Genomic DNA, 16537 nt, shown 5'->3' on the forward strand with positions numbered 1-16537 from the left:
ATATGAGCAACACCAACTGGTGGATGCACAAAAAGCCAATTAATTTTGGCATGAACATAGAATTGTGCATATGGAGGTGGTGGAGGTCCAGGTGGTCGGAAGTAATTAGAAGAATGACATTGTTCCTGTACAGGGATGGAAAACAGTCCAATTGGATTCAAGATCAAAAAAAATAAAAACAACAACAACAGGTAAAAGGATTTAAACAATTATCTATTTAGTTTGATTCAATGGCCAGGGGGCGCTAATGGCCTAATGGTTGGGTCAGCCACACACAGAGGATATTCCTCAAAACAGATGGCCCAGGTTCAAGTTTGACCTCCATGTCAGCATGTCTTTACGGCCTCTTCCTTATTTCCTACTCTAGCCATTGTCCTACCCCACCATCTAATACAAGAACTAAAAACAAAACAGTCACAATCATTAAAGAGAAAGATGGCATCCTTGATAAGCTACCTTTTTTCTGTGCTTATTATTCCACAAACACAAGTAACCACTGTTTGAAATTTAAAAAAAAAAGTCTCTTACAAAACATTAAAAGTGGAAAAATAATGCATCTTCCTCATGATCAGAATCCCCTATTAAATATAACAAATGTTCTCTGGCAGCTTAACATCTGATCAGCTCCAGAACAGTGTTTAGTGACTGACTGTGCAGCAGACTACATGAATAATAATGAAGCAGTTATTGTTCCCTTGTCAGTGTATGTCAGAGAAGAAAACTTTTTGACAACACAACTCTGGCAGTTTATGGAAAGATGCCATCTGTCTTTCAAAATGGCTGCCATTATCTTAGTCTTAATTTCTTGCGTTAACATGTTCTGCTTTAACAAGTCCACTGCCATGGAAACCTCACTTCCAGCTATGTGTATAGCAATGTAACCGCTCCTATTCCCTGTCTTTAGCATTCACATGCTCTCTTTTGTCAACACGCGCGCACACACACTCACAGTAATCAGTGAATGAATGCCACATTCCTGCACAGGTCTTTCTATGCACATTTATTTTGTCATGACTTTACAAATCCATTCAGCAACATCTTTTGTTAATTCGTCATAGAAACTTTTCTACACTAATACATGTGCTACATGTCTTCAAAATGGATCATTTATGAGCAAATGAGGGAAAAGTCAGAAGTCGGGAACAAAAAAAAGCGCTGATTGTAATCCAGCGTAAGCCCTCATGTACAACGAAAAGCAAGACAAAGTAGCAGATATAGATGTAATAACATTAATATGACACTGTATGATATATTTCACCAATGAGAAGGTGGGGAGAAAAGCTGCAGCATTGTTTCAGTGTGTGAAGATACAGAGTGACTGGCACTTTGGGGTCTGTAGGAAAGCACGCAGGATTCATTCATAGAAACCCCTCCCCCATATTGTCACGGCTTCTTTCATGTGAAGAAAAGCTTTAACATGGCTGTGAATTTACAGCACTTGGGCCCCACATTATCATATGTGCACATTAGTATCTTAGGCTGTTATTTACTTCAATTGAGCTTAAGGTTTTGCATCGAACAATTGTTAATTTGGTGTGTCCAATTCTGTTTTGGAGTTTTTTCCTTTGATCAATGTACACACTGTGTATATATAATTAATACATCTTCTCTGTCATTCCACTTACCCTCAGGATAACATCAGACTCTTCACATTATCATTTTTCCAACTTAATATAAATATATATATAAGCTGACTTCAATGTTGCATTGATTGCCTATCTGTGGATGCTCTACACTGACTTGATTCATACAATCTCAACCTCTCTTTGACTATTGCAAAATTCATTCACAATTGTTCACCACAGAGGTACACATTCTGATTAAATAACTCTCAAAAATGACACATTCCTTTTTTTTTTTTTTTTTTTAAAAAAAGGATATAAAGTCCCATTTTTCTACCAAACAACAAAATGCACTGGCAGCTACTGCTAAGCTGTTTCAAATAACAAACTTTATATACAGAGACCAAGAAAAAGGGATCAAAGCTGCATAAATTAAGATATCCCCAGTTTCCTTGAAAAAGAAAAAAAAAAAAAAAACTTCAGTCCACAGGCAATGTCTGAAATGTACACACAGCTACAACAGAACGTATAGATGCAACATATGGGACATGTCAAGGGTTATTTAGCCTGTCTTGCTGGAAAGATCTTCGAAGAAGTAACATAGTCTTCCTCATTTTTTATTTCATTAAGGCTGAATTAGTGCAATTCAAATTTAACCAATTCTATTTAAATCATTGAATTTATGATATCAGTATGTCGTTGCACAATGGGCTTCGATCCAGTCCTGTCAGACACAAAGCATACATCTCTCAAACACAAAAAAACAGAAACACATCCCATTTACAGGCCCTGCTTGATGCCCCACCATGCATGACACTCTTTGACGGCCTTTCAGACCAAACCGACCTGCCATAACAGAGGGAAAAAATACAGTGTCACATTGAAAGACTCGGTCTCAACAGCTTCAAACCCAGTCCAACACTTTGTACCAGGTCAGGCAAAAAACACAGAAACATCTTCACTCAGTGTAAGCAGGTTTTTAGCTGCAGAGTATGGAGCTAACACCCCCCCCCCCCCCCCCCCCCCCCGAAACAAACTCCCAAACATCTCTCCTCTGTTCTACATCCCTCCTTTTCCTCTTTTCTTCTTCTACACTCCTCTCTCACGCCAGTTGCTCTTTATCCGGTGACTCTTCTAGTGTGATGACGGTGAACTCCTCTGTGTTGCCGTTCTCCTGGATCTTCTCCTTGTTCATGAGGGTCACCATTTCCTGGTCTCTCTCCTGGGCGTGGGAGCTGGATGCTGATGCCGCTGCCCCATTCCCCTCACCGCCATCTTTGGGTGTAATTATCAGGGTCTGTTGTTTGCCGCACCAGCTGGAAAGGCACATTCAGACACGTTTATTTATCACTGAGCCCTGAGTCTGCCGCAAATTGTGTGAAAATTGGAACTGTGACTATTGACCATTGTGCTTAGTAACAACAGGATGAGGGCTCTTTTAGTGAAGGTGGAAAAAAGCAAATAGTCATCAAAGCCATACCTGTTTCTTTTAGCAACAGCTGCACACACGAGTAGGATAGCAGCAACTGCAACAATCACTCCAATGATAACCAGCCAGCCTAGAGGGAGAAATAACAAGATATGGGACAGAAGGAGAAATCAGTGCAAATCCACATCAAAACAGGAAAAACTAAATAATCCAAACATAGTCAAACTCACTTGATGAATCGCCTTGTTTGTCATGCTCTTTCTCAGCAGGACCAAGGACTCGTCCCTTGCCATTAGGTTGCACTGGATGAGGGGCTGAATGTCAAAAACACAAGATGAATGTTAAAATCACCTCAGAGACAGGTACTTCACTGAAACAATTAACTCAGAAGAACACGCTCATACGAAGTTAAGTATCCTCTTGACTGTATCATATCATATACTGCAAATATTTGATGCTTGGCTTACTGCTAATACTATACTTGTTTACAGCACTAAAGGAGGGTGCAGGCTTTTTGGGACCACTTACTGCAAGCTAAAAATACTTTTCCTCAATGTTTATGTGTCATGCTAATTTGATGTAGGCCTATAGATTAAACTCCAGTATATTGATAAATTTGACCCAAAACTGAATTGCATACATATAGTAAATGCACTTTTATTAGTTAAATGTGATTCTTAAAATAATATGCAAAGCCTACTACTTGCAATTGCACAACAAAAAAAATCCCTAAGGCCTGCTGTGTAACAAATTCAGTCCACAGTTAAACCAAACACAAGGGGGCATCATGTGTTCTTCAAACATTTCTTCAGTCCTCCCACAACCTGTTGCACATGATTTCAGGATGTCATAACATGCAAGAGTCTTTACTTTAATAATGTAAGCAAACTTAAATTTGACACTTTATCACTTGTCCATGTGTGTAGACCAGATAACAGGGACTTATAACAATACTGAAAGTACCGTACAGGAATGTCTGCGCTCATTTTCACATACTGCCTTCCACTGTATGAAATAACTTATTAGCACCACAGATGTGTTTTTGATGCTCCTTTGCGTTGTGTTCTTAGCGCACCATGGTTTTCTGGCATAGTTTTCTGTCAAACTACTCTTTGATGTTGTGCTGTTTTGTGTCTACCTGTGATTCTCTTACCCTCTGTTCCAGCACCTTCTCCCTCAGCCTCGGTGGTCTGATTCTGTCCGTCACTCTCAGTCGTAGCATGTTTTTCCTCAGGCTCTCCAACAGAGGCCGTAGAAGAGGCCCCCTCCGGCAGCATCCCAGACCCGGCAGGCTGATCCAACTCCACAGGAGTGAAGGTAGACCCCATGTGGGTGGTCTCCTCAGCTGCAGGATCCCCCGTAGTGGGATCCACTTGGCTCACTTCTGTGTTAAGATTAGTGACTGACTGGGTGGTTCCAGTCCCATCCCCAAGGGCATCGTCACCGGGTGCTACTGTGGTATCAGAGATGCTCTCTTCTTGATCTTCAGCTATTGTGGGCTCTGTTGAGGAGTCAGCTGATTAGAAAAGATAACTTTTCATTTTCTTGGCAGTTTGTTTTGTATCTCTCAATGAAATCGCTGAAACCACTTGAAAAGCAAGCTGCTGGTGCTTTTTAGACAATGCAGCATATAGTGACTCACATCTTGCTTGTTATCATACTTTGTTAGGTGAATATTTGATATCATTTATATATTGTATGCTTCTTCAAATTTTAAGAATGTAACACAATGGGATATATTTTTGTCATTAAAGCAGGGGACAGATTGAACCATTCTCCCCTGAAATTCTGAATACTTCTATTTAAGCTTGTTGATATTGTAAATGTTATTAAAATCCATCAGAATACTTTTCATATTAGAGCTATTTCTATCCTGTGTTTCCATATCAGAAAGTGATTTGTGAATGTGCAGTAAAAATAACTGCAAATCCAGAGTTTATCTGCAGGATAATACAGATTACAAAACATTACATTATAATACATACATAATTATAATACAGATTAATAACCTGCATTGAGGTCATGGAAAGTGCCCCCACTGCTTATGTCTGCTATTTAAAAATGAAGGGAAAAGTTAACATTGTGTTAGGCAGCCACATTTTTTGTAATATGTAACTTTGTCCAGCTTTCAATTCGTTTTGGCAGAGACAGTTTATTTGCAGGTCTCACCTCAGCCCATGCAGACAGAAGCTTCCATGGTGTTGGTTGTGACTAGAGGTGAGTTTTGTTTGTTTCTTTTGTTATTCATGCTAATCTTTACTGCAACCAGAAATTAACGTTCGAAAAAACCAAACATTTAGCCTTATGTTTTGTACAACGTAACTTCATGTGTTGGACATTTTCTATGATTTGACATTCCACACATCAATCAGTTTCCCTTGAACCTAACAAAAACAATGTTTTATTTAACCCTGTATGATCAAACCTGAGTCTGGTTAAAACGGTCTGCTCCTTCTGTTCTCATATTTACACCGACCATGTTTATAGATTTCGATGTACTGTAGTATTTCCTTCCACTATTATCCCTGTCCCATCTGTCCTGCCATTTCTTTATTGTTCAATGCCTTAGTGTGTCCTTTACCAAAAGGTATATTTATAACATCTCTGATCTCGGTCACCTTTTGTGAGTGCACTGACTCAGTGAGATTGGTGAGAGAATCCACTCACTACAGTCAGGTGTGTGTGACTGATGTGTGACTGGTCTGTCTGTCTGTCTGTCTGTCTGTCTGTCTGTCTGTCTGTCTGTCTGTCTGTCTGTCTGTCTGTGTGAAAGAACTATCTCTGTATTTGCTCTCCATTTCCAGTCCAAGGTACTAGAAATTTTGGGCAATTTTGTTGCTACTCTATCCTCAGTAAAGTGTTGAAGGCCTCCTTTGCAGCTTTTGATATTTGTGACAAACTATAGGAGGATTTGAGGTTGCACGGGGGCTCGTAGGGGTCAGGATGTCAGCAATGTAATCTGGTGCTCACCCTTCACATGCTTTAAAAGTGATCACAAGACTTTTAAATTCTATTCTTAAGTGAAGAGCCAGTAAAGTGATTGTAATATCTGTGTTCTCTCCTGTTGGACCTGGTTATGAATCTGGCTGCAGCATTGTAGATCAGATGGATGTTGTTTAGGTTGTGTTGTGTTAGGTACTGTGTTAACATTAACATGTATGTTGTACCAACCTGGTTCACCTGAGTTTGTTGGTTCATTTGTAAAAGCCTTACTACAGTTTCTACCCGGCCCATCTGGAGGGAGAGAAAGGGGAAGTCATCATATGCAACTAAAATAAATGGATGAAAAGACATACACTATGTATTTAAAGAACTGAAGGGTGTATCTTGTAAGAGTATTTCTGTTGCATATGATCACCTTGCTCGTCATAGCAGTAGGCATCAAAGGGTTGATCAGCATTTACTTTTGGATTAGCGATGAACCCAGTCATGTTCTTCGCACAGTTTTCATGTTGACTGTGTCTGAGGATGACGATGCTCACATTGCTGGTCCAGCCGTTCCTGAATGGACAGAAGAAAAGGATTGTAAGGACACATATTTTGAAATAAAAAAAACTTGATACAATTGCCTGATACACAACTTTTCTTCAAGAAATAGACCTCTAAACACACAGAAAAGAAAAGTTGCAGTCGAGGAACAGATGTTGGTCTCCTTCATGTGCAATGTACACTGTTAGTATACCACATGATGTATCAATTCTCCAGAGATACTGTGATGCTGACTTGGATTAAAAACGTTTTCTGTGACCTTTAAAAAACAAATCATGAAATGTAAAAAAGATGCAAGAGGACCAAACTTCTTGAAAAATCCAGAGAAATTGGGGGTTACATTTTCAGCTTATAATGATGTATTTATTTTATAATGAATAATATGATGGCCATCAGTTTTTCCTACACAATGATTTAATTATAAAACAAAAGGCTTCACCTGCATGTCTCCATGGATTTATTATAGGCCTCCAGGACTTGTTCTTGACTAGCCAAGGTGCTCTGTAGCTGCTCACACATCTTTCCAGCCATGTCAAAGTTCAGCGAGTGACGGTGCTCTCCCTGGACCAGAAACACACCAGCGTAGCTGCAGCTACGAGAGTTCACTATAAGAAAGAAGAAAAATCGGAATCAGCGTTTCACAGGATGTGTCACCACAGAGTCCATGCCTCTTTCTAAATGAACATGGATGCTTCTGACTCGACTTGATTTTCCACAAGACACCTCGACGGTGCACATGAATGCTTTCACCACCAATAAAATAAGTAAGATCCTAATTTATACACATACAGATTGTTTTGTGTCATTCCACATGGAGTCATGAGTGAAATCAGATGACTTCTCTAGAAGAAACAAGCAGTGTAATGTCCAGTTCAGCCCCCCAAAGGCCTCATGACAGAGTCTTTTTTGTTCTGCACAGCACTTGCTAACAAGTGTGTACATATACATATATATACTCAATTATGTAATCACACACATATTCACAGTGATGTATGTTTTAGTTGCCAAGAAAATACAGTTTCAATCGTAGCAAGAACGTTTTATAACACTTTAAAAAAGCCGCTGATCTCATGACGAAAAGTTTAATTTCTTACATAGGAGATAAAGTTATGAGGTTGTGATATGAAAATAAAGCAAACCTTGAAAATAGTTTTTGTCTTATGAGGTTAAAATAAAAGTCTTTTTGTTTTATAATTGTTTACAACAGTTTTAAACAGTTATCACATCATTGTTAAGTAAATCTTGCTGGCACATTTGGGTTGCCAGTTTGTAAAAATCCTATTGGCGGTTGTACAGTACAGTATATCATCCTCCATCGTGTCCTATAGTCTTACTCTGTGTAACTGACGTTTTACTGAGTCTGTAGTAGAATTTTACTTACTCATATTAACAATATTTATCTTCTATAAATAATGTAATAGAGCAAATGAACATGAGACTAAAAGAGGATCCTGGGACTGTGTTTGAGGTGGGAATCCTCAAAATCTTTCATTTGTACAAAATCAAATGAGATCTGGTGCACTGTCATTTAAAAATGTTGACCAAAGAAACCACACATCAAAGAAATAACTCTTTTGTCTCTGACATGAAAACAAAAATGTAGAACTGGCCAACAAAACGACAGATGAGTAGGCAGGATGTGTGCAATGGGTAGATCACTCCAAATTGAAATAGGCATGTGTGCACAAAAACATGCGTTGCTTGACACTGTCAAGGAATGCATTTTGGGAAGAGGGGTTCCATTTATGAGGAGGAGATATTTTGATAGACGATTACAGACTTCGAAGAGCCTGTGAAGTGTGCGTCCTCTTAACTCAAAAAGGATTGAGTCTGCGTTCCTGTGGAATTTTATTATACAGTTCTATCCACAGTGCCTTCGGGGTTCCTACCCAATGTTGTTTAAAATGTACAATAACTTGTTAAACGGAGAATAAAATATTTGAGTTCAACATATACTCCAATCCATACTGTGAATGTAGAAGAAACCCTGATTTGTTTAGTGCGTGTTTCACAGAATAGGAATGATGTGTGATGCTGAGTCACTCAGGAATAACAGCACTCGTGTACAGGAACAAATTACCCAAGAACACAGGCATACATTATTTTTGAAGTCTTGGAGCTTCATGTATTAAAGACAAATCTAACCTGCACATTAAACTCAACGACTATTATTCATACAGTTAAAGTAACTCTATTATGGAGTTTACACTGATTTCAGGATCAAATTCTACTAACTGGAATACTTTAGGATTATGTAACAAAGCAGCAGTTTCAGTGTTTACAGTTTAGTGAAAATGTATAAAAGGTTCATGCTCACAGTGGCAGGGCTGTATTTCAAAATTAAATTAGAAGTGCAACATAAATCAAAATTTACAATACTTGTTTTCCCATTCAAGCTCTAATAAAGAGTTGTAAAAGCTCCAAATAACCTTGACTAAATGAACCCAATTTGTACAGTAAAATGTTGTCTCAATCACATGTCCTACAATGAATTTAACATACACATCTGGGAAGCTTCTTGCAAACTGCATCAGAGAGATACGAAACCCGCTCCACTACCACTTCCACATTGGTCTCTGTTGAGGTATTGTTTCATACGGTGCGTGTATGTGCTCACACAGTTATCACATGACCATGAAACACAGAACAACCCTTTCAACTGACTCAAGTCAGAGAATCTTCTTGCAACCATACGGCCATTTATCACGCTTTATCATGTGGCATGTAAACGCATGAAAACATAACAGAAATATAAAGATCACAAAGACTTTGTTTTCTCTCATTGTAAAGTCACGTGTGCTGTTGTCTTCTCCTGTAACTGATATAAAGTAAAACAGGACTCAGCCTTCAAGTTAAGACTATAAATGGTAAGTTATTGGCATCATTTCTGTTTGTTGTTTCGTAGCCATGTTTATTGCCTTGCTGCGAAGAAAGCTGACTTTGAAAAGACATTTTCCACTGGCTGTTATGAGTAAACACTCAGCTAGCAGTAGCAGGAAGTTGAGCTCTCTGCTGTTAGTGGCATCAGCCAATGGAAGTAAGTGCCAGTACCTTTTTTTTGTAAGAGGTGTTTTTTGTATGTCTCTTCTCTCTCTCTCTCTCTTCTCTCTCTCTCTCTCTCTCTCTCTCTCTCTCTCTCTCTCTCTCTCTCTCTCTCTCTCACCCACAAACAAACACACACACACGCTGCCACATGGTGAGGTGTCCCTGAAAGTAAAAAAAAAAAAAAAAAAATGAAACAAGGCAACAGCCCTGGCCTTGCTTTACTGCCGGGGAGATCAAAGTGAGCTCAGCGAACCATCAGCGAGCTGAAAAGCAAGCTGACATGAGTCTGAGGAGGAATCATTAGTATGCAGAGGGACAGTCATGGCCGTCTTTATACAGTTGAGAAGCCTCCTTTGCCAAGGCACTGGCCCTTCCAAAGACTCCATTGTCACCTAATAGAGAGTTGAAACCAAGGAGACTGCACAGTCTGGATGTGCAGAACTGGGGAGAAAGGGAGCTTAAACAAAGCCTCTTGCCAGAACCTCCAGCTGCTCCACAAATAATAGACAAGCCCGACTCTCCACTCTCACTTCACTTTCTCTCTCTCCTTCTCTCTTGTTTTTATCTCATTACTCTCTGTTTGTCTTTTCTATGCCAGCAATAAAGTACAAATTACCCCCTGCATGCTGATGCCCGAACACACCGGCAGATCACAGATGCACACAAACACACTTGAACAACTAAAGTTTCTCAGGTCCTAACCTTTGTCAGGGCAGGACGCAGCATGGAAGAAGGATGTTTTAAGTATCCTGATGTTGAGTTTAGGAACAAACACAACAATGGCTTATATTGGAATTTCTTATCTTTAATTAATGTTTGTCTGTTTGTTCTTGTCCAAGGAAAGACACCGTACTGAGAATGTTGTCACTTATGTTTTCTCATGTATCATGGGTGCAGGAATCACATGATAGAGCAGACAAATCTACTCTAAACTTCCCAGAATACACTGTAAACTTTCCAGCATATAACTGTAAAATCCTTTAAGCCATAGTCATCAGCTGGTTTCCAGATTCCAGCATCACCAAACGTTGTGGGAAGTTGCTCTGTCAGCAGGGATTTCTCTTATTTTGGTCACATGTCCATCGGGCCAGTGGAACAGGTGAGACATGAGATTGTGTGCAAATATGTTTGTGCACACTCATCAACCCACACAAACATACACACTCTCAGATTACTATCTAAAGGTCACAAGAAGGACTCTCAGAGCCCTACTGTGGTATTTTCATTCACCCCATTCAGCCTTTCTACACCTTCAACCTTGACATACACTTTGGAAAGCACTCTGGCTGCTTTCTTTCAAACAGAAAAAAGCTCAGGCATTCTTTTCTCCTTTTCTTTTTCATTAAACATTAGCCTTCAAGCTCTCTAAATTAAAAGAAGGTTTCAGTGGATTCAGATAGATGATCTGTGATAAGATAGCTGACCTTGAGTGTTCTATTCAAGCATTCAGATTTGAAGATAAAGGGGACTTTAGAGGAAATTGCACAGTTAAAAAAAGGTCCTTGCTCTTAATAACACCTTAGTTTTCTTTTTATTACTATCGTAAGCTTCCTGTTGAAAAAAAGAAAAAAAAAAAAGGTTTTACCCATGTTTTGAGAAAAGTCTTTGGAAAAAAATATTTTACTGTTACAAAGACATTTTGACAAGAAAGATGTATTGCCATGAGGCCGTTAGCGTAGCTTAGCAAACAGAGAGGAAAAGAGTATCTGTAGCTCTGTCTGAAGTTTAAATATATGCTTAACAGAACTAATAAAGCAAGGTATTAAATGTTCTTTTGTTGAATATATTTATTCAGGCACCCTTTCCCTTTTTTAGACAGCGCTCTAATGAAGCTCCGCTGTCATTAGGCCTAGGTACTTATACATAGAATTCATGACAATGTAATACAGGTTTCCCAGTATGGGAGCTTACATTTCGTTATTGCCTGCTGAAGCATGAGAGACATGACGTGTGAACACACTGTGGGTGTGTCACATACACAAACACACACACAAACATAGCAGTGTTCAGTCTTGATATCCCCAACATTTTACAACGATCCTATTTACCCCTGTTGTCTCTGTTACTACAACACAGTCTAGCAGTTAACCAGGTGTAGACCAACCCACCGTTTAGATTGAAGGCGAGACACAAGAGGTTGATTATGGCAAAAATCACAATCACGATTGATTATGATTGATATTAAGATCGCGATGAAACATAATTACATGTTGCATGCATCACATGCATTTATTAAACCTAAAGAAGACTGTGAAAACGTGGAAAAACAATAAATAAATGAATCACAATAAATGAAAATAAATAAGTATGAGTATAAGTATTCATATGTTTGGATTATCAATAAAAAGTTCTAAGAATTAATTGGTGGAATAGGTAAATATACATCAGGACATTAAAAGAAAACTATAATGATTGATTGTTTTATTTATTTACACCGAGAGACATCACTCTCTAATAGACATCACGCTCCTCTGTTGGAATCTTCCTCATCAAGGCTCTGAAGCAAGGCTAAAGCCGCCATAGCCGCCATTCTCTTTCTACGTGTAATTTGTGTCTCTCTTGGGGTGAGACTATAACTAGGTTTTAGCTTCACAGAGCATAAAGAACAAACACAACAACAGAGCAGGAAAAAGGATGGGGAAATGTAGCAAATTACACCCCCTGTAAAAAGCATGCAGTCAATTTGACTGCTAATGGTAGTTCGAGGTAGTTTCACTCATATGTCATTTGTGTTTTGAAATTTTAATGATAAAAAAATGTTAGAATGAAATATACACACATTTAGGAAAAGTCAGGGTCCTATTGGTACATAGGTTTTTTTTTTTTAAACCAAGTTATGATGTTTCAAATTTTGAAAACAGTCAAAATGACTGCCTTGGTAGTTCGAGTGTTAATTGTCCAGCATTAAAATGTCATTGAACTGTCAAGAGGCGACTGTGATACAAACATTTTAGAAGCAACATGATGCCAAGTTAGCTGTTAATGCTGTGCCTGCACTAAGTTATTGTCCGTTGTTGCTCAACACTAAGGGAAAGACAACAGGTATGGTGTAAAATGTCTGATCAAATTATCTTAATAATTTACATTGACTGCTCCTCTAGAGATAATTATATCGGTCTGGTTTGTTTTCTTTCGCCCTCTAATGTCTGGAATAGGATAAACTCCTCCTGTTCGTCTCAACATGCTTGTTTCAGTGGCTTTGTGCTTCAACTCAAAGTGGAGTAATCTGCTGTTATGGCTGATGATACAGTGTGTTAGAAAATCACTGCCTCATTCAAGGATGTGTTTACATTACAGAGATCTTTCTGGGCATGTTTCTCAAGGACACAAAGACTTCAGTGTACACTGAGGGGAATAGCAAACGAGGGAGTGTGGGTTGTACCCTGAAACTCACAAAAATGTTTTTACAAATATGATGTGCAATGATGTGAAATAAAATGCAAAAAACCTCAAGCAATTAAAACAACAAAAAAAAACACTTCAAAAAGTTAAGACAATAATAATGCGACAGAATTAAAAACAGGAGTTACATAGGATCTTGGTGAAGGGCTCTCCAGCTTCAGGGTGGTTGGTTTCCAGAGGAGGGTATTGGAAGGAAAAGTCAAACACGTGTCTTAGAGTCTCAGGTGGCATTAGATGGTATTCAGAGCCTGTACATGCACAAGCCCTCTTTGTCAGGGCCCAGTGCCTTGACCACCCCTCACCTTGAAACATGATTCAACTGCATGCAGGAGTGGTCGTTTTGCCAAGGAGGCACATACGGCCACATTTGCAGGAAGTCCAGCCGTCAGGTTGGAATGAGTGAATGCTTTTGACTGAGGGAGATACTGGGAGAGAGTGAGACTAATCCTCTGCATATAGGAGAAGCAGGACTCCTCTGACTAATGATATGTTTGTTATTGCTATAACTTGACAATCTGACAAATTGGAAATCCAACTAAGAGCACTTAGTTTATCTGTCTTACAGATAATAAACATTTGTAGTCCTATTAAAAATAAAATTATTCAAGGGTTATAATCCATTTGAGTATCATAAATTGGAGTTTTATTGAATTTCTTGCCAACCACAATACATTATTTATTTTTAATAAATAATTACTATATATAACTTACTATTTTTAACTCTGTAAATGATAAAATAGTAAGAAAACCTTGTCTGATATATTATGATACAGTAAGATAGGTTACAATATGATATATGATTGAATATAATACAATGCACTTTTTTGGATTGGAAATTTGTTTTGGACTTAATTGCTGTCCACATTTAGATGTCTCTACAGTAGTACTTTCAAATATAAACATTAAAAACAATCAACAACACAGACCTAATGTTTGGCTTCCAGGCTTGAATAACTGTGATTACAAGGGTTAAGGATTGAAGACAACTTCTGCACTCGGACAAGTTGACACCATCACACTTGTCACTTTGCATCACTTACTCTCAAATTAAAACTCAGAATTACATGAATGAATGAACAAACACACACACACACACACACACACACACACACACACACACACACACACACACACACACACACACACACACACACACACACACACACACACACACACACACACACACACACACACACACACACACACACACACACACACACACACACACACACACACACACACACACACACACACACACCTCACCATACCCAGAGCACATGTTGACAGACTGGTTCTGGGACGGTGTGGGTCCCCCTTTGCCTTATCCTACATAAAGTGCACATAGAAGCTGTCGAAGTAGTAGCCTCTGATTTGCCTTTAACTACTGGTCAAATTTATAGCTTGATTGTTATTTGGCACAGTGCCTGCCAGAGGAAGTCTTTGTGAACAACCCTATTACAACCTCCTCAGGGAGCAGAGCCAGACGAAGCCAGACCTGTTTGATTCAGTACACCTCCAGAGATATATTGCTTCGAGCAACACAGCCAATCTAAAGCTTACACAAAAAGCACATGTGAGACAAAGAGAGAAGAGGGAGATATTTGAGGAAGGGGGGGGGGGGGGGGGGGGGGGGGGGGGGGGGGGGGGGGGGGGGGGGGGGGGGGGGGATTGCTGAACATCTATTGTGTCAGAGAATAAAGCATTAAGCGTGGCACTAAAAGAAAGGAAAATCTCTATTCCGCACGGCTTCTGAAAAGACGAAAGCTGTACAGCTTATCCAAAACCATGATAAATAAGGCTCACTTTCCTGGGTGCGAATGTGTGTCAGACATTGAGTGAGCAAGATTCTCCTTTGTGTCTATCATGAGTCTCAGACTGCCAGACGTAAGCCTGTCTGCGCAGGAGTAGCACACGCTCTCTTGCCGGCATCCACTCATCCGTTCTACAAGCAGCAACAGAGCACAGCCTCTTTCTTTCTTTCCTTTTCTCTTCTCATACTCATTCAAACTCTTCACAAGGCTCAAACAGGAAAAATAACTACTAAATACGGTGTAGTTTGAAGTCAACTAGGTAGACAATTAAGCAAAATAAGGATGTCTAAAAACAAAGAGCCGTCCACTCGATAAAGTCACAGTCTCCTCACCTTGAAGTTGCTCCGACCTGGAAGAGGCCAGTAATCCAAAGGTGACCCCCAAGAGAAGCGTCCACATCCTGGATAAAATAGCTGGTGATGGCTGGGCGAGAAGCTGGGAGTAAAGGTGTGTAACAGTTCTCCACTGGTGCTGCCTTCTCTCTGCCAGGAGAGTGGTGTGGTGTTAATGTGTGTGTGAGAGAGAGAGTTGGAAAAAGAGAGAGACTGAATGAGTGAGAGAGAGCAGTCCAAAAAAAAAAAGAAACCTGTCACTGGGGAGGGAGTAACTGTGAGTGTCTGGTAGCTGCTGGAGCTGACTCAGACTTTGCTCCAACTTTTCTATTCTCTGCCCGAATGAGAAAGAAGCTATGGCACACACTCACAGTGAGTGGAGGGGAAGAGTGGTTCATAGAGCACACACCCTTCTGCCTCTCCCACCCATGCTCCACCTCCCAGCCCACCTCACACAGCCTCTTTCGCTCTTTCTCTCTTCTCTTCCTGCTTCCACAGTTTGTAACAGATTAGAAGAAGGTGATCTGCTTCTGTCTGGCTGCTTATCCTTCCCCTCCCTCTCTGTCTCCTGCTTTCCCTCCCTTTTCTTCTTCTCTTGCTCCTGACAGCAACAGTTTTTTGAGAGCCCATCTGGTCTTTTGTTCAGTCAATTCCTTTAATTTTTTTTCCTTTCTCTTTATCTGTATGTCTTGGTTTTACCATCTGGATGAAGTCTCATACATTTTACTGACCACTAACTCAATCCTTGAACATTTATACATCCAAAACATTGTAAGCAACTTTAAAATAGCAAATACTTCTTTATGTAACATCTGATTTTAAATTGCCTTTATTTCACATAGAACTCTATTGACACAACATGATTTTAGAAATCAATTTCAATAACACCTAGTTAGGTAAGTAGCCTCCTATGGAACCATGCCGGATGCCATAAATATATATACATTAAAAAAACAAACAAACAAAACTTAAGCAGGAGATTTTTTATTTTTCTTCTTCAATGATGTGAAACTTTCCACTTTTACCTTATGTTTAACATGCCACTTCTCAAAGGTGACAGATGGAGTCATCCATTTTTTTCCGAATCTTCCAACAGCATCTTGTGTTTGCATGTGATTGTGCAATACCACAAAATAACAACTACGAGAAGAATGTGTGACGGCTGTCTAATTCTGTCTTCCTCTCCAACAAGCCGTACAGAGTGTCTAATGGGAAGGGCCAGTACCAGGCAGTCATGTGTACAGAACTTAACTATCTCTTTAGTTGCAGTTGTTTCACGTATAGCTAATACTCTACAGCATTTCAAGCTTATTTTGCCTTTTAGAAAAGGGCAATAAAAAGTAATTGTATTTGGTAAAACTCCATGCAATGTGAACAGATATTATGCTGGGTAGATGCTACTCAAACAAACAAAGCAAAAACAAACATGCAAAGGCCTTAAATCACAAGTAGTGTAAATGAACAAGA

General features: G+C 39.4%; 1 protein-coding gene across 1 annotated transcript; it reads right to left on the reverse strand.

Moving 5' to 3' along the window:
• Positions 1-979: 979 nt before the first annotated feature.
• Positions 980-15531, reverse strand: cd44b (CD44 molecule (IN blood group) b). Its single transcript, XM_079347037.1, has 8 exons — positions 15071-15531; positions 6920-7085; positions 6350-6492; positions 6163-6225; positions 4145-4492; positions 3222-3305; positions 3043-3121; positions 980-2878 (listed from the first exon to the last, which is right to left on the reverse strand). The coding sequence occupies exons 1-8, from the start codon at positions 15135-15137 to the stop codon at positions 2665-2667; spliced, it is 1164 nt and encodes a 387-aa protein (XP_079203163.1). The 5' UTR covers positions 15138-15531; the 3' UTR covers positions 980-2664.
• Between the last annotated feature and the right edge of the window lie 1006 nt (positions 15532-16537).

Source organism: Symphodus melops (genome assembly GCF_947650265.1).
Source record: "Symphodus melops genome assembly, chromosome: 6".
NCBI lineage: Eukaryota > Metazoa > Chordata > Actinopteri > Labriformes > Labridae > Symphodus > Symphodus melops.

What these genes read in the sequence shown, in the direction of transcription:
- cd44b (XM_079347037.1), bottom strand. Translation starts at nt 15,137, where the DNA reads ATGTGGACGCTTCTCTTGGGGGTCACCTTTGGATTACTGGCCTCTTCC. An exon ending in CAGGTCGGAGCAACTTCAAG is followed by an intron (nt 7,086 to 15,070) that starts GTGAGGAGACTG and finishes TCTTTCTTATAG; the next exon opens with TGAACTCTCGTAGCTGCAGC. An exon ending in AGAAGGTGCTGGAACAGAGG is followed by an intron (nt 3,306 to 4,144) that starts GTAAGAGAATCA and finishes TTTGACATTCAG; the next exon opens with CCCCTCATCCAGTGCAACCT.